The following is a 23452-nucleotide window of genomic DNA, read 5'->3' on the forward strand; positions in this document are numbered from 1 at the left end:
AATTCAATGACAAACATATTTTTCAAAGTCGTTCAACGTGAGACTTAAATTGTATTCAGCCCTTGAAAACAAGCAGCATTCATTTTTTGTTTGTTTGTTTTAATTATTAATTTCTTAGCAGACGCCCTTATCCAGGGCAACTTACAATTGTTACAAGATATCATATTATTTTTACATACAATTACCCATTTATACAGTTGGGTTTTTACTGGAGCAATCTAGGTAAAGTGCCTTGCTCAAGGGTACAGCAGCAGTGTCCCCCACCTGGGATTGAACCCACGACCCTCCGGTCAAGAGTCCAGAGCCCTAACCACTACTTATAACGTTACCTACTTCCAGCAATGAAAAATGTAAAACAACTTTATATGAAGAGACATACAGACAGACAAATACACTGTACAGGAGAGAGAGAGACACAGACAAGCAGAGACAAGCAAACGAGTGAAAAGCAAAAGCAGACAAACATTTGTTAAAGGGATTTGGGAGTCTTCTTCTCAAGCAGGTGCCTTGGCAGACCCCAGGCTTTGCCATGAAAAGACTCGGGACACAAAGAGCCGGCCGGATTCAACTAGCGAAGCGCCCTTCCTGCGGCAGGCAGGTTCAGCGAGCGAGCAGCTAACCACAGGCAGCCCGGATGCTTTGAACAGAGCTGCCTGAACACACACACTGTCAGCCGCGCCCCACCGCTCACCCCACCTGTCTCTGATCACACCCCAAGACATTCTTCCGTCAACATAAACCCCCTGAAATAACACAGCAGAAAGAAATTCCATCTGCACCTTAGCATGATTCTACTATAGCAATGTTTCAGACTCCCGCTGCCTTCCGGTTTGAACCACAGTCAGCATTACTTTTGAACAAGCTGTACTCTCCCAGCTGTGCCAGACCTACAAATTCACAAGCGCTTTGTCAAAGAGGAAAGTGACATGAAGTCCAGATCTGGATCAGAGAGGGGAAGGGAGGGGGCGACACACACATTTAGGGTGATTTGGAGTACGGTCCCATGCTTGCACAGCACTGGCGGATTCAATGGTTTTACAAGCTCGCTGGCTTGATCCTCCTGTCTGTATTTAGTATGGGAGTCAGTGACGGCTGTGCAGGACTCACCTTTCTGGACAGGGGCACCTCTATGGGCACTGGGATGACCTCTGCCAGCAGACAGCCGTAGAAAGCAACCAGGAACATGCCGGGGTCGCTGTTGGGGTACACCAGGGCCACCTGGAGCAGAACAGCCACAACGAGACAGTGAGAGGGTGCAGAGAAACAGGCAGGGTCATCACAAGCCTCACTGTGCCTTCCTCGCATGGGAGTAAACACTATGATCTTCTGTGTGCGACACGGCACTGTGCTATACCTGCAGCAACTAATGCAGGCTGTCATGAAGGGAAAAACTGCACACACACACACTCAATAGACTAGCCTCAATACCTCAAGGTTTAAATAGACAGGAATAGCAGATCGTTCCATCATTAACCATGTAGTAAATGACATCACAAGCACATCAATGGATTTAGTTTAAGTTACCATGGCAACAAAAGCCTAGAAGTACCTCCACGGTTTGTTTTCAAACACAAACACGCTTTCCCTTGACAAAGGCGTGTTAAACACACCGGAACATTGGGAAGTTGGCTCTCTGGAGCAAAAACTTTCAGCAATATGTATGTATGATACTTAGTATTTAATTCCATAATATAAAATACCTGCTTTTTCAGGAGTGGGCGATAACACCGGGAGTAATAATACGAAGCTAAACATCTCTCTAGAAATTAAACTTAAAACAAAACACAAAAAAGTTACCGCCGAGTTTGGTTCTGCCATTACTTCTATAAATGCGAGTCATCCTATGCAGCACATCGCTGGGGCTTTGAGATTAAACTATGAATTCTGTATTAGGAAGAACACCACCCAAGAGCTTTGACCTCCCCCTGCTGCAAGCTGAGCCCATGGGGATATCATCCCTGCCGACCCGCCCTTACCCTGTCTCCTGGTTTCAGCACCGGTTCATTCTTGGTCCCCAGTTTGTTCAGTAGAGTGTAGGCCAGCTTCAGACTTCGACTCCAAAGCTTGCCTAACGAGAAACACACATGCAAAAAAAATAAACGATCCAGCCTGCCAATAGAACCAGCAACACAACACACAGTCAATGGTGTGATCACCAGTGCCATCCCAGAAGGGGTCAGCTGTGTATATTAACTTATAAAAAAACTCAGGAGAAACTCACCGTAGGTCAGCGTGTAGAGCGTTTTGCCCGTGACGTCCAGAGCGGTCAGGCAGGGGCACTTGGCCTGCGTGGTCCCCCAGCGCTGCAGAGCGGCCTCCAGGGACGGGGGCCAGTTGCTGCCCACTCCCAAGGGCTCCCCCTTGACCGGGACGATCTGTCTGCCTTCGGGTTTGGGCTGGTTCGGGTCGGGCTGCGGAACTGCAGAGACTAGAGCCGTCAAATCCCGTCTTTCCGATTCCATTTCTTTAAAAATCAATTCCCGTTCCCACCTAATTCCAGCACATCGCTGATCCGAATGTGCGCTTAGCAGCTTTCTGTTAAAACGAGCTCCTCACAGTGGCGACAAATTGCTTCCACTGAAGTCCCCGGTTAGGTCAATTAAAATCGGCTTCAAATGAAACAAAATCACACTATTATTACGTCTCTAAGATAACACATCTCTCTCTCTCCCTCGCTCACCTTCCACGATCTCCTCGAAGTCGTCCATGAAGAACTCCTTGAGCGGGGGGCGCTTGGGTCGCTTGAGCGTGTTCAGCAGCTGCTGGATCTTCGTGGAAACGCGGCTGTTGACCGGGACCCCTGAGAGGAGGCAGCACAGGTGTACATTGTGGAATACGCATGTTTTTTTTTAAAATAAACACAGCACACGTGCACGGGGCCCTGGCGTTTCCGATCTGACTGGACCGCACTTTAAATCAGCACGGCCCTCCTTACCGTCCGCTGTGTCCATGATTCTGGACTTGCTGGCGTCCCGGGTCATGCCCTTGACCAGCCCGGAGGAGGAGGGCAGGTCGATGTGGGACGTCCTGTCTGAGGAGGAGGACGAGGGGTAGGTGACGTCAGGGGGGGCCGGGGAGTTCTCTGGAGGAGAGGGGCAGAGGGGGAGCAGGGGGGGCTGTTGCTTAAATTTATTTTTTTAATGCATTACAATACATTTAAAAACTGCAGTCATGCTTAGTTTTGTACCAATATTTTAATATATATATTTTTTTATTAAAATGAATTTACACTAGATGTCAGATTGCATTCCTCAGCGCTGCATGTTTTGTGTTGTGGTGGAGGCTGGCTGGTCGTGTGGACAGACCCTCCACCCAAATTCCACTCAAACTCCAGGAACGGTGAACCAAAAGCCGAGGGAACACGAAGCCACTTTTTCAGGACCAATGGTTTGAAACCTGGTTCCAGGAGACCACCAGCAGACCTAGTTCTAAGTTCCAAGACCTAGTTCTAAGTTCCAAGACCTAGTTCTAAGTTCCAAGACCTAGTTCCAAGTTCCAAGACCTAGTTCCAAGTTCCAAGACCTAGTTCCAAGTTCCAAGACCTAGTTCCAAGTTCCAAGACCTAGTTCCAAGTTCCAAGACCTAGTTCTAAGTTCCAAGACCTAGTTCTAAGTTCGGTGTTCCAAGACCTAGTTCCGTGTCCCCTCGGTTTCAGCACAGCCGCAGATCTCAGCATTACAAGCAGTGTATCTATGCAAGCTTTGTTGTTCTCCATATTTAAAGAAAAACTGACATTTAAAAATCTGACATTTCAAAAATCTAACACGAAATATTACTGTACTGCTATTATGGCTTCCGGTGGACTTCTGCAATATTGATTTGTTGATTGCACAACGTTAAATAAAAAGATCTAAATTATGTGCAGAGAGTTTTTTTTTTTTTTTAAATCCTAAAGGTTCTAGGTGATGCTAAACTTTTGGCTGTAGCTGTGCTGTTGGGAGGAGGTGTTCCTGCAGCTACAGGGAATTCGAAGCAGCGTACCTATGCGAGCCTGGGCCAGGATGTCGGCCAGGGAGCTGTGCGGGGTCTTGCCCTCCCCGTGGGACAGCGTGGAGGAGGCGGAGGAGGAGGTGGACGAGCCCTGCACAGTCTTGTTGATCCAGGACTCCGTGTTCTGCAGGCTCTGGGTCAGGGCAGCAGCCAGGGCTGCCTGTCTCCGCAAGGAGCCTTCGTCCTCCGAGGCAGAGGAGGTATCTGCAAGGGGGAGAGGAGGAGCATTAGAACCAGAACCTTTAAAACCAAGGAGTCACTGTTTCAGCAACCTGCTTCCAGGAGACCCTAGTTTGAGGCTTGCTGTATCAAACTCCCGAGTCTCCCCTGGTTCCGAGCCTCAAAGTGGCTTCCTGTTCCCTCGGCTCTAGGTGACCAATCGGATTTCATCTAGCCTTGTTTTTAGATCACGAGGCACAGATTTAAAGAACCAGCATATACAAAAACAGTAGGGTTGGGTTACAGCCCCCCCCCCACCCCCGAGCAATGAGAAAACATGATCTTAATTCCATTGATTTATCATCACACCCCCCAGCATGGTGTGCTGGTAAAACAGCCAGGCCCTGAGACTCTCCCAGACATCTACAGAGCGCTGTGTGTGTGTGTGTGTGTGTGTGTGTGTGTGTGTGTGTGTGTGTGTGTGTGTGTGTGTGTGTGTGTGTGTGTGTGTGTGTGTGTGTGTGTGAAATCAATACCGTGCCAGCGTCACGGCTCCATGATCAATAGTCTGGGCAGGTACTACACTTATGCTGTTATTAAGAGTAATTTGATACCCTCTCCTCTTAAGAAATGAAACCTACACAACCCTACTAACCTACTTCGTTCAACTGCCTTAAACTGCTGTGTTAAAAAAAAAATACCTTCTAGTTTGATAACTTTGGAGAAAAACCGTTCACAAAAATCAGTCCAATTTGACTCCCAGATTTATATACAGACACATTTTGACTCAAGTCTTTAACACCTGCTGGAGAGGCACCTCTCTAAAACCCACCGGACCCCCCCAGTTCTGGGTCGGGAAACTGGAAGGGGTTTTGGGGTCGACTGACCTGGAGGGGTACAGGCCTCGAGTGCTGAATGAACGAACACAGAGCGTCTCTTGGTTGGCATGGGCAGCGCCATCTTCATCTCTTTGTGTTTCGCCAAGGCGGCCTGTACAGCTTCTGTGTGAATATCTGCAAGAGAGGACACCGCTTCTATTTATACAGCTGATGAGTTCAATGGAAAACGGAACTAAAACCAGGGGCTAAGTAAGCACTGCACTTAAAAAACAGATGCCTGTTATCAGTAGTTTTTTTCTGCTGAAAAAGCATGCAAAGATGTAACAGTTTAACAGTTTCACTGACACCATTCCCCGGTCGGGCCAATCGGTGACAGCCAGAGGCGGGACTTGACAGACAGACAGACAGACAGACAGACAGACAGACAGACAGCTGCCACCACACACGTCCCAAAATCAACAGGGCAAACCGCCAAAAGATAATGGACTGCATATGAGCACTACTGCAGCTAATCAACTTTCTATCTGAAAAAGAAGAAATTATATATACACACACACTCCTGCTGGGAATGTGAAGCCAGCTTACCATCCAAGGGAGGTAGAAAATTCTCCCAAGCGCTGCGCAGTTAATATAAACAACACAAAGAACAAAATCCAAGGTCCGGATATCTGTACAGGCAGACGCAGAATCGGGTCTCACTGCTCAGATCCACCTCGCTGGTTCGGTACGCCGCTTCAAGTCCTTCAAGAAGGCTTCTTAAAACCCACCAGGTGTGAACTGCCTCTGTTTAACTGCGGCTGCTCTCCCCCCCCCTAGTGATCTCACTGTCTCTGTGGTGCACAGCGACAGAGAACAACGACCCAGTGGCTGTGATTGCACTGCACAGCGCAGGAGACCAGAAGAAAACGAAGAAATTCAACAAACAAATCCTAAGACAGCAGGGTCACTTCTACCAGCATACCGGAGCATCCTCGTGTGTCCATGACGTCGCAGAGAGAGAGAGGAGAGGGGGGGGGGGAGGAGAGGAGAGGAGAGAGAGGGGGGGGAGGAGAGAGAGAGAGATGAGGAGAGGAGAGAGAGAGGGGGGGGAGAGAGAGAGAGAGGGGGGAGAGAGAAAGGGGGGAGAGGAGAGAAAGGTGGGAAAGAGAGAGGAGAGAGAGAGGAGAAAGAGAAGAGGGGGAGGAGAGAGATGAGAGAGAGGGGGGAGAGAAAGAGGGGGGAGAGGGGGGAGAGAGAGGAGAGAGGGAGAGAGAATAGGAGAGAGGGAGAAGAGAGAGAGAGAGAGAGAGACAGAGAGGGGGAGGAGAGAGAGAGAGAGAGAGAGAGAGAGAGAGAGAGAGAGAGATGCATCTTGTACTCATTTCACTCATCTTTCTGTTCCGAGCGATTGAAAGCAATGCGCCCTCGAGAGCTCTCCTCTGCGCTGCTCCGTGCCGCAGAACCTCCTGTGCGGAGGTACAGCTCTGCAGCAGCAAAAAAAAACACGAAAACGATGGCATTCCTTCCAAAAACGGGTAGCACAGCAACATCAGCTGAGTCTGCAAGTCCTCGCAGCCGTGTGTGTGTGTCCCCTTCACCAAGCAGATGGGAGTCTGGTATTTTAAAAGCAGGGTACTAGCTGGTAACTGCAGCATGTGTTTAGCAAGACGGGATACAAAGAAGCAAGCTTTGGTTGGTTGGTTTGAAAACAGCAGATAAAATGCAGCCTCCATTTCAATGCATCCTAAGTGGCTGCACAGCAGGTCTGGCGAAACCAGCACGTTTTCAGACTGAAATGTGACTGATGATATTACCCTCTCTACCCCCCCCTTACCAGATCTGTAGCGGTCATCCCTTGCCCCCCCGGAGGCGAGCGCGGTGGTATTTGGAGGAGGACGAGGGAGCGGGGGCCGATGAAGGGGGCGGGCGTCTGCTTCCTGTGTTCGCTCTGAAGAGTGGGGTCCACCCCTACGAGACAAAAACAACGACAACGTCAGCTTCCCTCCTCCACATCCCACAACACAACACACTCCCGTTGCACTACAGCGTGATCCACTCCTGGTTTCACTAGCAGTGTAATCAGACCCACCCAAGCTTGTTACCTACACACACTGGGGGCTGATCAAGCTCGTAGTAAAACCTGGAATGGGTGAAACTGCTGTGCAACAGGAGTCTGATTTCCATCCCCGAATAAGACTCCCACTGCAGTTTGATCCAGGGTTTGAAAACACAGAGCAACACTGCCACCCGATCGCTGACTCTCCCCCCCGAGAGCGGGCCAGGGGTCAGCCGCAAGGTCAAAGGGGCTGAGGAAGGTCAATAAGAGACCCCCGCATCAGTATTCTCCTCCTATAGCGGCGAGGGCGCTGCATTTGAACACAGAGCTCTGGACTGAATGCCCAGTTCAGTTCCATTCCAATATGATTATATTCAATTCAACGCCAGCGTTCTGCATTAGCAAGTTAAAGGCTCCCTTCATTTAGATTTATATCCAGGCAGGATTTTATTGCAGAGGCATGCTCACAAAACGATGGTGTGACGGCTGCATCAGCGAGCGAGCAATACAGAACGTGCAACACTGTATTTACCAGGCTGGGTATACATCAGGGGTTCCTGAACCATCTAGAAGGCTGTAAATCAAAACTCTAATAGATTACACGTTTATATATATGAAATATTTTCACAACACAGCGATCAACTACAGAGCTTCAGAATGCACGTTACAATGAAAAATCGATAATACATGCAATATCCACTTTGACCTGTGCATTTCTGGTTAAAGTGGATATTGCATTTAGGATGAAATCTGTATGGTTTTAGTCGTCTACACACAGGGATCCTCGTCGGGTCTCGATTCGATTTGATTCACTGTTAGGCCAGGCTGACTGTAAATTTTCACGTCCTGTCCTGTACAAGAGCCCTTCGTTAATGTTTTCAATATCTCACAGCTGTGTGCTGCGTTTAACCCTGCAAGGTCTCTCCTCAAGTTGATTTATGGCCCTGCTTTCAAAAGGAGCTCCTGTCCATCATGTACACTTTTTTTTTTCCCCAAAGGGTAATAGCCAGTGTTGGAAAAAAGAGAGAGAGGAGAGAGAGAGAGAGAGAGAGAGAGAGAGAGAGAGAGGGAGGGAGGGGAGGGAGGGAGGGGAGGGAGGGAGGGAGGGAGGGAGAGAGAGAGAGAGGGGGGGGGGGGGGGGACACAACACTGAATGGCTTAGCTTGAAACTGAAGTATGCCTCATTAAACCCAACGAGCACAGCATTTCAAAACAGCTCCAGCAACACAATGAACCCGTAGAGACCTTTGACTAAGAAACAACAGGAAGGTGAAAGTGGAAGAAACTAAGAGAAGACGACAAACTGTTTGGCCTGTGCCTTCCTTCACAGAGAGAGAGAGAGAGAGAGAGAGAGAGAGAGAGAGGAGAGAGAGAGAGGAGATGAGAGAGAGGAGAGAGAGCGAGAGAGAGAGAGAGGAGAGAGAGAGGAGAGAGAGAGAGAGAGAGAGAGGAGAGAGAGAGAGAGAGAGAGAGTGGAAGGCAGGGGGTTTGAGGGAGCTCAGTGGTTAGATAAAGAAAGCGCTGGGCTGCAGTGTGGAAGGTAGGGGGTTTGAGGAGCTCAGTGGTTAGATAAAGAAAGCGCTGGGCTGCAGTGTGGAAGGCAGGGGGTTTGAGCAGCTCAGTGGTTAGATAAAGAAAGAAATACTGTCTAGCACAGAGTGCATTAGGAGGGCCCTTACTAACATGAAGCAGGGGGACGCTCTATAAACTTCAGAGAAGTTTTAAAAAGGAAAAAAACTCCAAAAAAAGTTGAACTAAACAACGAGGGGAGCAGCGAAGGAGATCCCGGGAGGGAACTGTTGGAAAGGAAATCAGTTTTTCCAAAACTGCACTTCACTGGAGCTGTTCAAACACACCCCCTGGTTTAATGTGCTCAGTGTCAGGTTTCTCTCTGGCCAGTGACGAAACTGACCGCTGAGCGGACTGACCACAGCCCTCAATCCCCTGTCATCTTAGTAACTGGGAAGGAGAAAAAAACATCCTGCTTTCTACATGACAGAGCGGACACGTGCCTTTAAAGAGAGCGTCTACAGCTCTGGCCAAAAGTGTTGCATCCCCCCCTACAGAATGAACTCATTGGGCTTCATAAAGTCGAACGAAAGCTGCTGAATAACGCTGCGGTTAACATATTGAATTACTGTACTACTAGTATGGCTTCCGGTAGACTTTCAGCAATATCATTTTGTAGTTTTCTTCAATTACATGATGTTAAAATAAAAAGATCTAAAATAATGTTTCTTTTTTTAATTAATATCTCAATTAAAAAATTATAGGCGATGCTAAACTTTCTGGTCATAGCTGTACAAAAAAAAAAAAAAAAAGTCCTCTTAAATCAGCTTCAAGCACGTCCTGTGTCTGTCTGTCTTTCTCTAGTAGTATGACAGCTCCACACTGAGAAATAAACCTCACCACACAATACTTGTAGCAGCCAGCTAATCATTTTAAAAGGAGAAGTTTTGCTTCTGCTTCAGCAAGCACAGAGGCTTCCTGAAGTGTTAAAGATGATCCGTCCCTGCTTTGAACAACACGAAACAATCCTGCGATGGATCAATCCAAGTCTTATAAAAACCACGCCCTAGTTTAAAACATGAACCGAGTAGTGAACAGCCCCAAGAGAACGGCAGGGAACTCCTACTGAGAAAAAACAAACAAGACAAGAGCTTCAGAGGGTGCCTTGGAGGACACTGTAGACGTTTTGCAAGATACAAGATAAGGAAAAACAAACAAACAACACACACACACTAAGGTTTTCCCTGCTACTACAACCCAGGAAACAAAATCTAAAATCGAACGTTAAACTGAAGCTAAGTGAGAACCACGTTCTTGCAAAATTACAAAAAACACCCAACAACATAGAACCCGTCTGTGTCATCTCTCAATCTTCAACCCTTTCAGATATGGTGACCTCATACGGGGATGAATAAAAATATATATAGAAGACAATCAAACAAATGCATGACAGCCTCATATGATGAGAATGCCATCCCTCCCCCCCATATAAAGAAATGGGGAGGGGGGAAGCTATTTTCAATATTTCATGCAGGAAAGGATTCAAACCCATTGACGGATTTGTTTCCGAAACACAAGCCCACTCACCTCAACAGCTCCAGCACCACGCTCGTTTAAAAAGTGCTTTGCTTCTTGGGTCCCATCAGAGGAATGCGATTGCCCTTTTTTTCTTTGTGGCTTTTTACTGGAGAAATGCCCTGACCATCTGTGTCTGCCTAAAACTTCCCTCCTCCCTTTCCAATTAGCACCTTGGTGCTCCCAAAGCCAGCCTCATCCGAGCAGAGATAGTGTAATCCGGGCCACGCATTCAAAAGAGTTCCACTCAAACACAGAGAGGGAAAGGAAATAGGAGACAGAGAGAGAGAGAGACAGAGAGAGAGAGACAGAGAGAGAGAGAGAGAGCCCCTCCCCATTCCCTCCTGCCTATCAGGTAATCAGTGACATCACAATAGAAGGGGGGGGGGGGGGTTGCCCCAGTCGCCAGGGGCAACCGTGAGAAGGCAGTCCCATTCTGGAATGACTGCAATCTGAAAGCCCATTCACAAGGTAGTGGGACCCCAAGCAGCGAATCAGAAACTCAGCAGCGAGTCGAGAACAAACTCCTTGTAGAGTTGAGAGTGGCCGCTTTCCCCCCTCCTAAACAAAACAGAAAAAAATCTACCAGGAAAGGAGATAAGGGGAGCAAACAGAGCAGGTAACCTGCCAGGCTGCACCTAGTCCAATCACATCATTTCTGATTGAATCATTGAAAAAAAAAAAATTATCTACAGCCATGGCCAAAACAATTTTGCATCACCAAGTATTTTAGAATCAAGACATAATTAAAATTTAAAAAAAACAACACTATCTGAACTTTTATTTAACATCATGTAAATCAAAGAAAAAATGAGATCGCAAAAAAAAAGTCTACCGTTAAGACTTTGAAAAACGTCACATTTTTCAATTGTCAGTTTATCGTGAAGTATGTGGGAAAGCTACAAAGAGGTATGCAATTCAATATGTTAACGTGACATTATTCAGCAGGTTTCGTTCGACTTTATGAAGCACAATGAGTTCATTCTAGACGTTAAACTTTTGGCCAGAGCTGTTTATATTGCAGATATCATGCAGTTGTTTAGATAAATGTTCAATTTGTTTATTACATCAGATACAAACAGGAGGAGGAATGCTCCCTGTTGAAAAGGAGTGTCTCTTGTTTCACAGACTCTGATCATTTTGCAATGCTTGACGCAGGCTGCTGTTCAGCAGTGACAGTGCAACAGGTCGGCTGTTCTGTTTGCTGGCTTGTATCTTGTAAACAGGAAGGGGGTTTCCACGGTAATGTCTTGCTCTGGGTAATTTCTGGGTATTTTTTTTTGCTACAAATACTTTGGAGAGAAAAAAATAAAAATACCGGAATTAAAATTAGTCACCACTTTTTTCCCCTTAAAAGGGTCTGTCTTAGATTTTAAACAGGATTAGCTTTCGAATCCACAAACATCTCCTCTCCTCTTCCTTAGATGTAAAGGCACAGCAAAGTGTGACAAAGCAGAAGTCAGCATAGAGCTCTGGTAAAGCAAATAAGAAATGAAAACTTCTAAATGCATAGGACAGCTTTGGACATAACAGTTGGATAGTATTTCATGTCAGATTTCGAAATGCCACATTTTTCCATTTTTTCGGAAACTTCAAAGCAGTGTGCAATAAATCAACACTGATCTATTCACTGAAGACTTTATTTTTCAAAAGCAAGACGCGCTTGGTTTTGCACGGTGATAAACTGCTAAATTTCACCATGCTCTTATCTATTCAAATTCCAAGGTGTGCTTTTCATTTCCCAATGGTTTTGTTTTCCCATGACGTTCTCTTTTCAAACTGCCGATCAATCCGTGACATTTGCCTGCATGCAAACTTCGGCCAGCTTGCATTGAAATAAACCAGCTTCCCTTTTCTGTCTAGCTTTAGAGCAATATTAAATTTGAATCCCCCTGCCCTAAAAATTGCCGCACCCTTTCAATTCCATTTCGAGCACAAACTGGACCAGCAAGACGGTCCGCTTTCTTCAGGAGTTGCACCAAACTTGAGATGAATCCTGTAAAAGCGAACCAGCGTATTTCATTACACTGCAAGAAAAAATATTGCGGGACACTACCCTAGCCCACCACTAGAGGTCAGCGTTGCCCTGCAAAAGTCACCTCCCTCCCTCTCTATCTATCTATCTCTTCCCAGTCCAGTGACTGGTACGCTCTCTTTTCATTCCAGCGTGCTGTGGTCTATCTCGGTGGTCCAGTGGTTAAAGAAAGGGGCTTGTTACTGGGAGGCTCCCAGTTCAATCCCTGCCTTTGAAGCACCAGCAAGCCCTGGAACTAACTGAGTTACGTAAACAAACTGGAAAGCCAACCACGCCTGCTATGGGGACGAAATACTATAAGAGTGCAGGGCAAGCTACGGAAAAAAGTACCACTGCTGCAGTATGACAGAAAAAAACAACTGACACAGAGGAATCAGTTTTGGTTTGGGGAAACTGAAAATTGGAATCGGGAGTGCTTTTCTTTGTTTTGCAACGAGCTTGAAACGGTCTAAGTGAACGAAGCGTGGTTTTCAAAAAGCTCTACAAACCGGAGCTCAGAGACTGCAGCCTCCACCCAAGCTCTGCTGGAGAGGGAATGCACGCCTTCTCTGCTGCAAACTCAGCCAGCTCTCAAACAGAGAGAGAGAGAGAGAGAGAGAGAGAGAGAGAGAGAGAGAGAGAGAGAGAGAGAGAGAGAGAGAGAGAGAGAGAGAGAGAGAGAGAGAGAGAGAGAGGAGAGGAGAGAGAGAGAGAGAGAGAGAGAGAGAGAGAGATCCCAGGACACAGGGTGGGGACATGGCAACACATTCTATCAGCACACAGAGCCAAAGCATTACACTGCAAGACAGGGAGAGGGAGGGGGAGAGGAGAGAGGCTGCCAGCTGAAAGCCCATTCACAAGCCAGCGAACCCAGGCAAACACCAAGGGAGAGGGAGAGGGAGAGGGACTGCCTCGGAGCTGTGTGACTGCGAGTCTAAAGCCCTCATGCAGGGGTAGGGGTGTGATCACAGCGCTGCGGCTCTAGATGTCGGAGTCTCTGTCTCTCGGATCAAGCCTTACCTCGTGTTTGAGGGACGTAGGGAGCCAGCAGCTTCGCCCTTTTCTTTTCATAACCCTTCTGTGTGACATCGCCTGAAAATCAAGAGGAGAAGTAGATCCTGTTAAAACACAGCTGCCTCTCCCAGTCAGCTGCAGCAGGGACGGAAATAAGACTCCTGTTGCATAGCAGTGCGAGCCACTCCTGGTTTTGGCTATCCTCTCTGTGTGCTTTACCACGCTGCGTTTACCGTGGGACGCTTTTTATAAAAAGGCATGACGTCTTCAAAAATCGCCTGTTGCAAAGCTTTTAATTTTAATAATCCGGTTTCGTTCATTCTCCTCCAATTCCTCAACAGTATTCTGGTCGTGTCCAGTACAAAATGATCCATTCTCCTTCCTCAGTTCCCTACAGTTCTTTCTAAAGGCTGTTCATAACAGTTAAGCCTATTTATTTATTATTATTATTATAATTTTTTTTTTACACAGAATCCCCAGGACACTGTACAGCAGATGACAGAGGATCAGGAAGGTCAGCAATACTGCACTGTGTCTCCATGGCAACAGCAGGCTTCAGCTCTGCAATAGGCCACAGGGCCCCATCCATTATCTCCTGCTGGCAACCAGCGAATAATACAGCTATATTATATCACACTGTACTGAAAACAACCATAAAATAGGCTTGATTTAAGTGGCTTCCATAGTCTTATCAATTATTTAACAAATGTGTCCCGGTTTTGGTGTGTTTAACATGCCATTGGTCAAACAGTGGAGGCACTTCTAGGCTTTTGAAGCCCTGGTAACAACACTCACGTATTTCCATTGAAATCTATGCATGTGCTTGTGATGTCAGTTACTGCATTGCTGATGATGTAACGACCTGCTATTCCTGTCTATAAACCTCCAGGCATTGTGGGATTGAGTCAGATTTACCCAGGTGATTCAACACAGGAAGAAACCGTATCATACATAAAGACTTTAATCACAATAGACAGGTGGTACGGACTACAAGTCTGACTGTACTGTTAGAAACATAACTGTATGTATATACACACACACACACACACTGAGACACACACACCCACACAGTGACACATACAGACACAGACACAATCACACATACAGACACACACACACAGCCAGTGACACATGCACACACACACACACACAGTGACACACACACACACAGACACACACACACACACACAGTGACACACACACACACACACACACACACACACACAGTGACACATGCAGACACACACACACACACACAGTGACACACAGTGACACATGCACACACACACACACACACACAGTGACACACAGACACAGACACACACACACTTCTCCATGCAAAAAGACTAAAGTGAGGCACAGAGACCCCTCTAGTGTATCATGAACAATCATAATAAATGATAAGAGATCGCACTCTGTTGAAATGCATTGCTGCTCTTGGGAAGAGCGTTCCTGCCGGCATTCCCGGGACAGAGCTGGAACACAGCCACTCTCCCGAACTCGTAATCTGCAGGAAGAGGAAACCCCCGGAGGCTGGGTGAAAACCAAGGCTTCCTCCTGGAGCCACAGAGCCACAGAAACTCCATGAAGTCTATTATTAATATTGAGATGATCAGGAGCCAGGAGTTTGAGCAGGGTTACAAACTCACACTAGCCCTGCTGCTGCTGCTGCTGCACCCAGTCCTGGGGTTCAGAGCTCCCCTCAATGAAGTCTATTATTATTATTATTATTATTATTATTAATATTGAGATGATCAGGAGCCAGGAGTTTGAGCAGGGTTACAAACTCACACTAGCCCTGCTGATGCTGCACCCAGTTTTCCCCCTGCTTCATGTTAGTCAAAAAAAAAACCACAATAAACAAAAAACCTAAAAACGACCGGAAGACATGAACTGCAGACCCCCGTTAATAAGTTTGCTAATTACTTCACTTCAGAGCATCACCGCAGCTGGTGTCATAAAGCCTCATTGTGCTCCGGGCAGCCACTGCAACTGACTGACCGTGAATCGACATTCCCACTAACCCCAGAAGAAATGCCAGTCTGTTTCAAGTGGACAAAACCCTTGCAATGATCCCACAATGCAGGAGTCTAACACACTGGCTTTCCATAACCTCACTGCTTCAGCAACGCAGTGACCTCAGAGCAGATTCAGGGAGGGTAGCGAAGCCAGAGGCACTGTCAATGATCACTGACATACTCTGATGAGACAGTGCTGTGTGTGCGTGTCTGTGTGTCTGTCTCTGTGTGTGTGTGTGTCTGTCTCTGTGTGTGTGTGTGTCTGTCTCTGTGTGTATCTGTGTGTGCGTGTGTCTCTGTGTGTCTCTGTGTGTGTGTGTGTGTGTGTGTGTGTGTGTGAGTGTGAGTGTGTCTCTGTGTGTGTGAGTGTGTGTGTGTGCGTGTCTATGTGTCTGTCTCTGTGTGTGTGAGTGTGAGTGTGTGTGTGTCTGTCTCTGTGTGTGTGCGTGTGCGTGTGTGAGTGTGCTGTACAGGGTACTGGACACAGAGGTCTTTCTAGCAGACTGTGTGATGTCGATGGGCTAACTTGGGAAAAACAAAGCCAGTACTTTCTGTGAACAAAATCTTAGCACCGCATTTTATTAAAATACAGTTTTTTTTTGTACTAATAATGATATGTTCTTTTTAAAAGCATATGGGGGGGGGGGGGGGGGGGACTGCACCTTTGAAAGTGCTTCAGGCAGTTGTGGTTTCACAGGTACGTCACATCAGACTGTTTGCTCTCTAAGGCTGGGACAGGATCAGGTTTAATCTGTCCATTGTGATGTCACACAGTTGAGATTAAATCAACCGCCTTAGAAGCTATTTTAAAAAAAACATTGCCCAACATGATGACATCACAATGGGTCCGTTGGTATTGCAACACACAAAGCTACTTTGTGACTTGGAACTTGGTTTCAGGAGACTTGTTATTATTAAGTTGTTTAACAGACGCTTTTATCCAAAGCGACTTACACAGAAATTAAACAAAATATAACGTATTACAGTCTTAAATAGAACAAAGAAAATTGATAAAGAGACAGATAAGGAGAAGCAGCCAGGCGTGCCAGAGCCAACGTGTTTTAAAACTACAAAATAAAATTTAAATAAGAAGAGAAAAAAAAAAAGCAGCAGGAGTCTCTACTAGAGACCTGATAGTGACGGGTACAGTTCCTGACAATGCTGTGGGCCACATGACCAGCAGCTGCATGAACGCACGAAACACTGTGCCATTGTTCTCTGTCTGTTCCTGTAACTGCAGCAATAACCAGAATACATTTGAAGGAAGCTAGCTGGCAATGCAGAAGATCTAAACGAGAAGCGACGCCTCCCTCAGCGCTCTGGGGGTGACTCGAGTTGGTTCAATCCTCCACGGTGAAGCGTGTGTCGTTGTGAGCGTGTCGCACACTCCCGCAGAGCAGCAGGGAAACGCACAGCCCGCAGCGCAGCAAGGAACTGGGCTTCAGGGACGGGAATAAGACTCCCGTTGCATAAGCAGTTTGATCCATTCCTGTTTTACAAGGAGTTTAATAAGGGACACACCTGAGCTTGCTGCCTAGACACACTGGGGCTAATCAAGCTCGTATTAAAACCTGGAATGGGTGAAACTGCTGTGCAATATTTCCATCACCTGGAGCTTCCGGTTACCTGACTAGCTTCTACAGTCAGGGAGGTCATCCATACTGCAACTTCAAAAAACGCTGAATCAGAATTCTCAGGGACTACAAAGCCGAAACACCCATCCGCTTGGTCTAGTTTTACCTGAAAAGTCAGCAAGGCACTCTGGGTGTGCTGACACTCACAACTGCCTTGAAGCAGAGTTTTACGTGTCGGTTTCAAAACCAGGAAAGCCGTCCTTCCCTCGCCTTTACAACCGAGGGCCAATCAATGGCAATTAGTGCTTTTAAAAAGCCGATCGGAAGCCAATTTTCCTCTCAAACCCGGGAGCCGACGGTTTTACTGCGGTAAGCCGGCCAAGTGGCTCCTGTTAAGAAGTTATCATGATGGGTCGGGCAGGTTTATAGGCAACCAGTTTGTTCATTGGAGACCTGATGTCTGTCTGTGTCAAGACAGGAGATAATGCACCCACCCCCACCAGCACAGGGAACAGCTGACCGGAGCATCCCAGCCAAATGAACTGCACGCTGGCTCCAGGATCATTAACTGCGTGGGTTCGACTGTGTTTGTGTGACTGTGTTTTCTGAGTCATCAATTAAAATAAACAGCAATGCAAAACAACGGTCACAGAAACCAGTTCAAGAACAAAGCTCTCAAAATACCAAATCGCTAGAACAGAAATTAGTAATATTATTATAAATCATGAGTCATTCAGCAGACGCTTTTATCCAAAGCGAATTCCAGAGACTAGGGGGTGAGCTATGCATCAACAGCTGCTGCTGCAGAGTCGCTTCCAATAGGAGCTCGTTTGTTTTACGTCTCATCCGAAGGACGGAGCACAAGGAGGTGAAGTGACTCGCTCAGGGTCCCACACAGTGAGTCAGTGGCTGGATCCTCCTGTTAACAAGCCTCTATCAAGTTGCTCAAGATCTCTCAGAGCCTCCTGCCGACGCTTCCCCGTCAGTCTACATTAACAAACGGATAGGTCTTATTTATTGTGTTTCATCTCAGCGTGCTGCTGATTAAGTTTGAGCCACACAGTGTTTTTTTTAATTGTGTTTGTACATTGCAATCGGTTTTTTATTGCATTGCAATTGTCTATTTTTTTTAAAATTGGTTTTCCAGGGGTCTCAATGGAAAAATCTCCTGGATAAATAAGAAAAAAAAATCTTTAAAATGTTAAACTAATAATATTTCAGTAGATTAAACAAGGAACACTAAAATAAATATCTCCCAACGAGCGAAGTGTACAGCAACGCCTGTAAAACCAAACTGGGATAAACCACAGTGCTGCGTTTACCGAGCGTGTAACACAGTCAGAGGACTCAAAGACACGAGACACACTTCTGTGCCGGCCGTGTCAGACAGGGCCTTGACTCGAGCAGCTTTTAAACAGACAGCGAGCACTGTACTCCGAGTGAACGAATGCATCCCCTTCAATAACTTAAGAAACCCATCAAGGCTCATCCCTTGTCAGTGTGTGTCTGTGCGTATGTCTGTGTCTGTATGTGTCAGTGTGCGAGTGTCTGTGCGTATGTCTGTATGCGTCAATGTGTGTATCTGTGCCTACGTCTGTGTGTCTGTGTGAGTGGTCTGATCCTCACAATAACTTCATGTTAAATACTGTTCATGCCAGGTTTCATCAAAATCGGAGAAGTGGTTTTGTAGATCTGTGGGACTCAGGATTTCGTTCCTGCTCCCTCCCTCCCTCTCTCCACGAATGTGTTTATACTGTAGTAAGCAAACCGCCTTCCAGGAATCTTATTATAAAAACTGAGCTTCAAAACCTTCCACCCTCTAATGATTTTATTTTCTGCACAGCAACTGAGCCCCTTCACGGAGAGCCGTCAGCTTTATGGAAGATATTTTTAGATTTCATTATTATACAGCACATTCAGCCCTGAACCAGACATGCAGCACTCAGCTGACATACAGTGTGCTTGTGTGTGTCTGTGTCAGTGTGTGAGCGTGTGTGTGTCTGTGTCAGTGTGAGTCTGTGACTGTCTGTCAGTGTGCCAGCGTGAGTGTGTGTGTGTGTCAGTGTGTGAGCGTGAGTCTGTGTCAGTGTGTGTGTGTGTGCGTATGTCTGTGTGTCAGTGTGTGAGTGTGTCAGTGTCAGTGTGTGTGTGTCTGTCTGTGTCAGTGTGTGAGTGTGTGTGTGCGTATGTCTGTCTGTCTGTGTCAGTGTGTGATTGTGTGTCTGTGCGTATGTCTGTGTCTGTGTCAGTGTGTGTCTGTCTATGTGTCAGTGTGTGTGTGCGTATGTCTGTGTCTGTCAGTCAGTGTGTGAGTGTGTGTCTGTGCGTATCTGTCTGTGTCAGTGTGTGATTGTGTGTCAGTGCGTGTGTCTGTGTCAGTGTGCGAGTGTGTGTATGACTGCGTCTGTCTATGTGTCAGTGTGTGTCTGTGCATATGACTGTGTCTGTCTATGTGTCAGTGTGTGAGTGTGTGCTTACTGGGGGAAATCAGAGATGTTTAAACATGCATCTCAAAACAAAAGACCAGTTTAAAAAGAAAACCACTTTAGCTCCAGCGAGTTTCATTGCTGTGCTGCTCACACAGGGAGTGAGTCAGTGGTGATCTGGGAATGCGTGTTGAGAGGGTGTGGGGGGCAGCTGGTCTGTCAGGGAACAGCTAAACCAGCTGAAAATTAATACTGACGTCATTCTTCATTTACAACTGGAAGAAATAAAACACACCTCCTTTTTACAAAACTAGAACAGCGAAAACACAATCCAGGACAGCTCCAGTAAAGCCAACTCTGTATTCTTTTTTAGTTTGTGGTTGGGTGGAAAACATATTTAAAAAAAACATGCTGGGGGCTGGAGAGTAATAATAATATTTGGGTTTAAAAGCAGGATAGGGCGGGTTACAGCAATGCAAGGTTTTGTAATTTTTGTACTATTATTATTATCATTATTATTCTAGCCTTGGTTGTCGCGATAGGAAGCATTCCTCTGCAGATAAGCACCTCTTTGGAAGGGCAGTTCAAACTGCAGATGAGACTCTGCGATAGAGAGACATGCCTGCTAATCTCTCCCACGTTCCAGGCCTGTCCTGTCATTTGGGGCGGGGCGGAGGGCGTGGCAGCGGTCAGGAAGCGTCCGCATCAAAGACTGAGCTGGATCTGGACTGAGGTCAGGCAGTGACCCCGAGGTGACCCCCACACAGCTCAGGGTGTGGGGGTCGTTACTGATTGGTGTTGGATGTTATTCGCTGTGGAGGTCTGAGCCTCTTCCCAGGTCATTGGAAATGAGAATCGACTCATCTGGATGAATAAAGGTTTTGATTCATCGGATGACACTTCAATACAGACAGACTCATCTCATGCTCTTACCAATAACCAAAGCGCTAAGAAACAAGGAATCGCCACTGCTAAAATATCTGCACAACTACAGTGTGACCGAGCAAGCAAGCAAAAAGCATTTATTGATATATGCATTCATTCATTCATTCAGAGAACTCCAGAGGGTTCAGGGTCCAAGAGCAAATGAAGCTGTTTTGCAGCCAACAGCGCTATGAGTTCATTGCAATCTTTTACAATCTGTCTCTGAATTGTTTGTAGCAATGAATGCATCCCCCTGTCCCAGGGGCACAGCCTGATTCTCTGCGGCGCTGGCACCAAGTCTATGAGCCATGCCCGGGCTTAATTAGACACAATAATGACTGGTAAATATAGAAATGAAAGTCTCAGGCCTTGTTAAGCTCAAAGCAAAACCATGGCACGGATCCAACTGCTGAAGTCAGCCCTCTCACCCGGTCCTGGAAATCAAAAAGCATATTATATGAGAAAGTCCTTCCTCGTTCCTCCCCCCACCCCCCGGTCGTCTTTGTGGGAAAAATTAAAAAAAGCTTCTTGGCATGAGCGCTGTATAGAAACGGAGCTGGAAATAGCCAGCAGGATTGAGGCAGGACGGCTGGCTGCTCCGGATTTTATATTCTCGGGACGTTGTTGTTTTTATTTTCTTCTCCTATGTGCAAATCAGCGCTTGGGTCAGTTCTCATGGCTCCCAGCCCAGTGCCATTCACCAGTGAATAGTTTCACATGCATGCGTCCTTGTACTGGGGTAGGGGGGGGGGGGGGGGGGGGGGGGGGGGGGCAGTGTAGTTTCGGAAATCTGCAAGACTCCCCCATTGCAGATCAGTTTGAGCTAGTCCAGGTTTTCCATTCATTCTGTGAGATAATAATAATAATAATAATAATAATAATAATAATAATAATAATAATAATAATAATAATAATAATGACTCCCATCGTAGAGCAGTTTTGAGCCCGTCCAGTCCTGCAATATTTAGTCAAGTTGACATGTTTGTCGAGGAATTCATTTGGTTTCTATAGTAATTCTATCCTGCAAGTTACAGCAGTAAAGTCATTTTAGAAAACGCTAAAATTCAAATGACAAACATTGCAACTGGAAGACCTTCCCAGGATATTTTGATACAATGAAAAAAAAAAAAAAAAAAAAGTTGGCATCATTTTTTTTTTTTGTTTTGTTTTTTTTTGTACTTCTGCAGGACAGGTGTCAGGGAGGGACGTGCATGTTTACACCCTGAACATGCCGACTGCATGAGAAAGAATCCTCCATCCTTGCCAAGGAGGGCACAGTGGCACTCCACCAACGCAGCTACACACAAATAACAAATAAAAGGATTGCTGGGCAAACTGTATCCACTCCCACTGGAGCCCCAGAGCACAGGAAGTGGGGGGCCCCCATGCCGTCTGGAAGGGAGCCACATAATCCAGTCTCCCAGCAACAGGGAGAGCGCACTGGGATGGACGCCTATCTGTATAAAAGATGAGGCAGATCCTGTGTGTGGGGGGGGGTTTACTTTAGGGAAAGGACTGGGAGCAGCAGGGCGTGCACGAAAGCGTTGAACTGCAGTCTTCCACCTCCGTGTCCGCTGTTTCTACCGCTAGCCAGCTGTGGTGGCAAGGCCACTCTGTTACAGGGAGTGTGACAGTTTCTTAGTGGGAGTGGAAGTGGGAGTGGGCTCGTTCTTAGTTCTTATGGGGTCTAAAAAAAAATAAAAAGCAGGAAAAACAGAGAGAGAGAGAGAGAGAGAGAGAGAGAGAGAGAGAGGTGGGCTTGGCAGATCATGTAATAAAAAGCATTGCTCGGAGCTGCCCCTGAATAATTCACAAGCTTTAAATTCACACAGCATTCCAACCCACAGCTGAGCGAGTTCCGGGCATCAGAACTATGACACAGAGAGAGAAGGAAACGCGGAAACAAGCACTTCACTGTACCTTAAAATAGACAACGCTCTCCTAGCCCGAGAAAAGAAGAACAGGACACAGAGCAGCGTGGGCTGAACAATACTGCTCAGCAAAGATTAGCCTGAGCGCTAACCATCTCACGGGGATACAGTAAAGGGGGAGCAGCAGGAGTCTGCACAGGAAGAGGGGAGGGATGATAGCACAGGCAAAGTGACCGGACACTATTGTCAAACACTCACAGACCAGAAACATCGGCTATAAATGACATTACTTCCCATATACAGTGGGTGGGGCTCGCCATGGCGCTGGGTGCCACTGTGTTAAATACGGCTCATACAACGAGCTACTGCAGCGCTGAACTGTTATCTGTCAAGTGGGTTTGTTGTTTGTGTTCTCAGTGAGATCTTCCGTTGTAATATGAAAGAAGCCAAGTTAAGGAAGGAAGAACAAAAACACACCTACTAAACCCCAGGACTGGGTGCAGCAGCAGCAGCAGCAGCAGCAGCAGGGCTAGTGTGAGTTTATAACCCTGCTCAAACTCCTGGCTCCTGATCATTTCAATATTAATAATAATAACACTAGACTTCATTGAGGGGAGCTCTGAACCCCAGGACTGGGTGCAGCAGCAGCAGGGCTAGTGTGAGTTTGTAACCCTGCTCAAACTCCTGGCTCCTGATCATTTCAATAATAATAATAACAATAATAACAGACTTCATTGAGGGGAGCTCTGAACCCCAGGACTGGGTGCAGCAGCAGCAGCAGGGCTAGTGTGAGTTTGTAACTCTGCTCAAACTCCTGGCTCCTGATCATTTCAATATTAATATTAGACTTCATTGAGGGGAGCTCTGAACCCCCGGACTGGGAGTTTCTAACCCTGGCTCTACTGTATATAGACCCTGTACTCGACGTGGCAAAGCCGACGAGGACTAATTTAATGATGTAAACACCAGCGCTCTTTAACTCTGTATTAATCCAGCTGTGGTTTCCCCCCTCCTCAGTGCGAATGGATCTGACTAATCAAAGCGAGCGTTCAATCGCTCTGATAAAATCAGCAACTTGATTTCCGCTGACAGTCTCACTACAAACTGTGGTGAAGTGGTCGACAGGTATTGTGATTGCACACTGACCCCCCCCCCCCCCCCGTTGCTCCCCCCCGTCGCTCCGCCACCTTTCCTGCAGCACCCAGACCACACACAGAAACACAGTCTCTTCCACTCGAGGGGTTGTGTAACCAGAGCTCTCCTTATCTTTGCAACACTAGCAGGGTGAGAGCAGCAGATTCAACAGGTGAAGATTCAACAGCTCACTACGAACACTGACACACACACTGACACACACACACACACACACACACAGTCAGTCCACTGCTAGTGCAGAAAGATATTCTGGCGGAATCAGTCTGTTAACTACATTTACAGCATGGCCTCATTCTTATATATACACAGTACAAGTAATAAACTAGGAGCTACACAATGTTTTTCCTCC

General features: G+C 46.7%; 1 protein-coding gene across 1 annotated transcript in view; it reads right to left on the bottom strand.

The window, feature by feature from the left end:
* LOC117967079 (disco-interacting protein 2 homolog B) overlaps positions 1-23452 on the bottom strand; it is a 48619-nt gene that overhangs the window by 15266 nt on the left and 9901 nt on the right. Inside the window, 10 exon segments of the mRNA XM_059013366.1 lie at positions 1108-1218; positions 1977-2068; positions 2222-2419; positions 2681-2800; positions 2936-3082; positions 3982-4194; positions 5037-5162; positions 6802-6859; positions 6862-6935; positions 13142-13213. Coding sequence (XP_058869349.1) covers positions 1108-1218; positions 1977-2068; positions 2222-2419; positions 2681-2800; positions 2936-3082; positions 3982-4194; positions 5037-5162; positions 6802-6859; positions 6862-6935; positions 13142-13213 — 1211 coding nt within the window.

This window comes from Acipenser ruthenus, chromosome 45 (assembly GCF_902713425.1).
Source record: "Acipenser ruthenus chromosome 45, fAciRut3.2 maternal haplotype, whole genome shotgun sequence".
Taxonomy (NCBI): Eukaryota; Metazoa; Chordata; class Actinopteri; order Acipenseriformes; family Acipenseridae; genus Acipenser; species Acipenser ruthenus.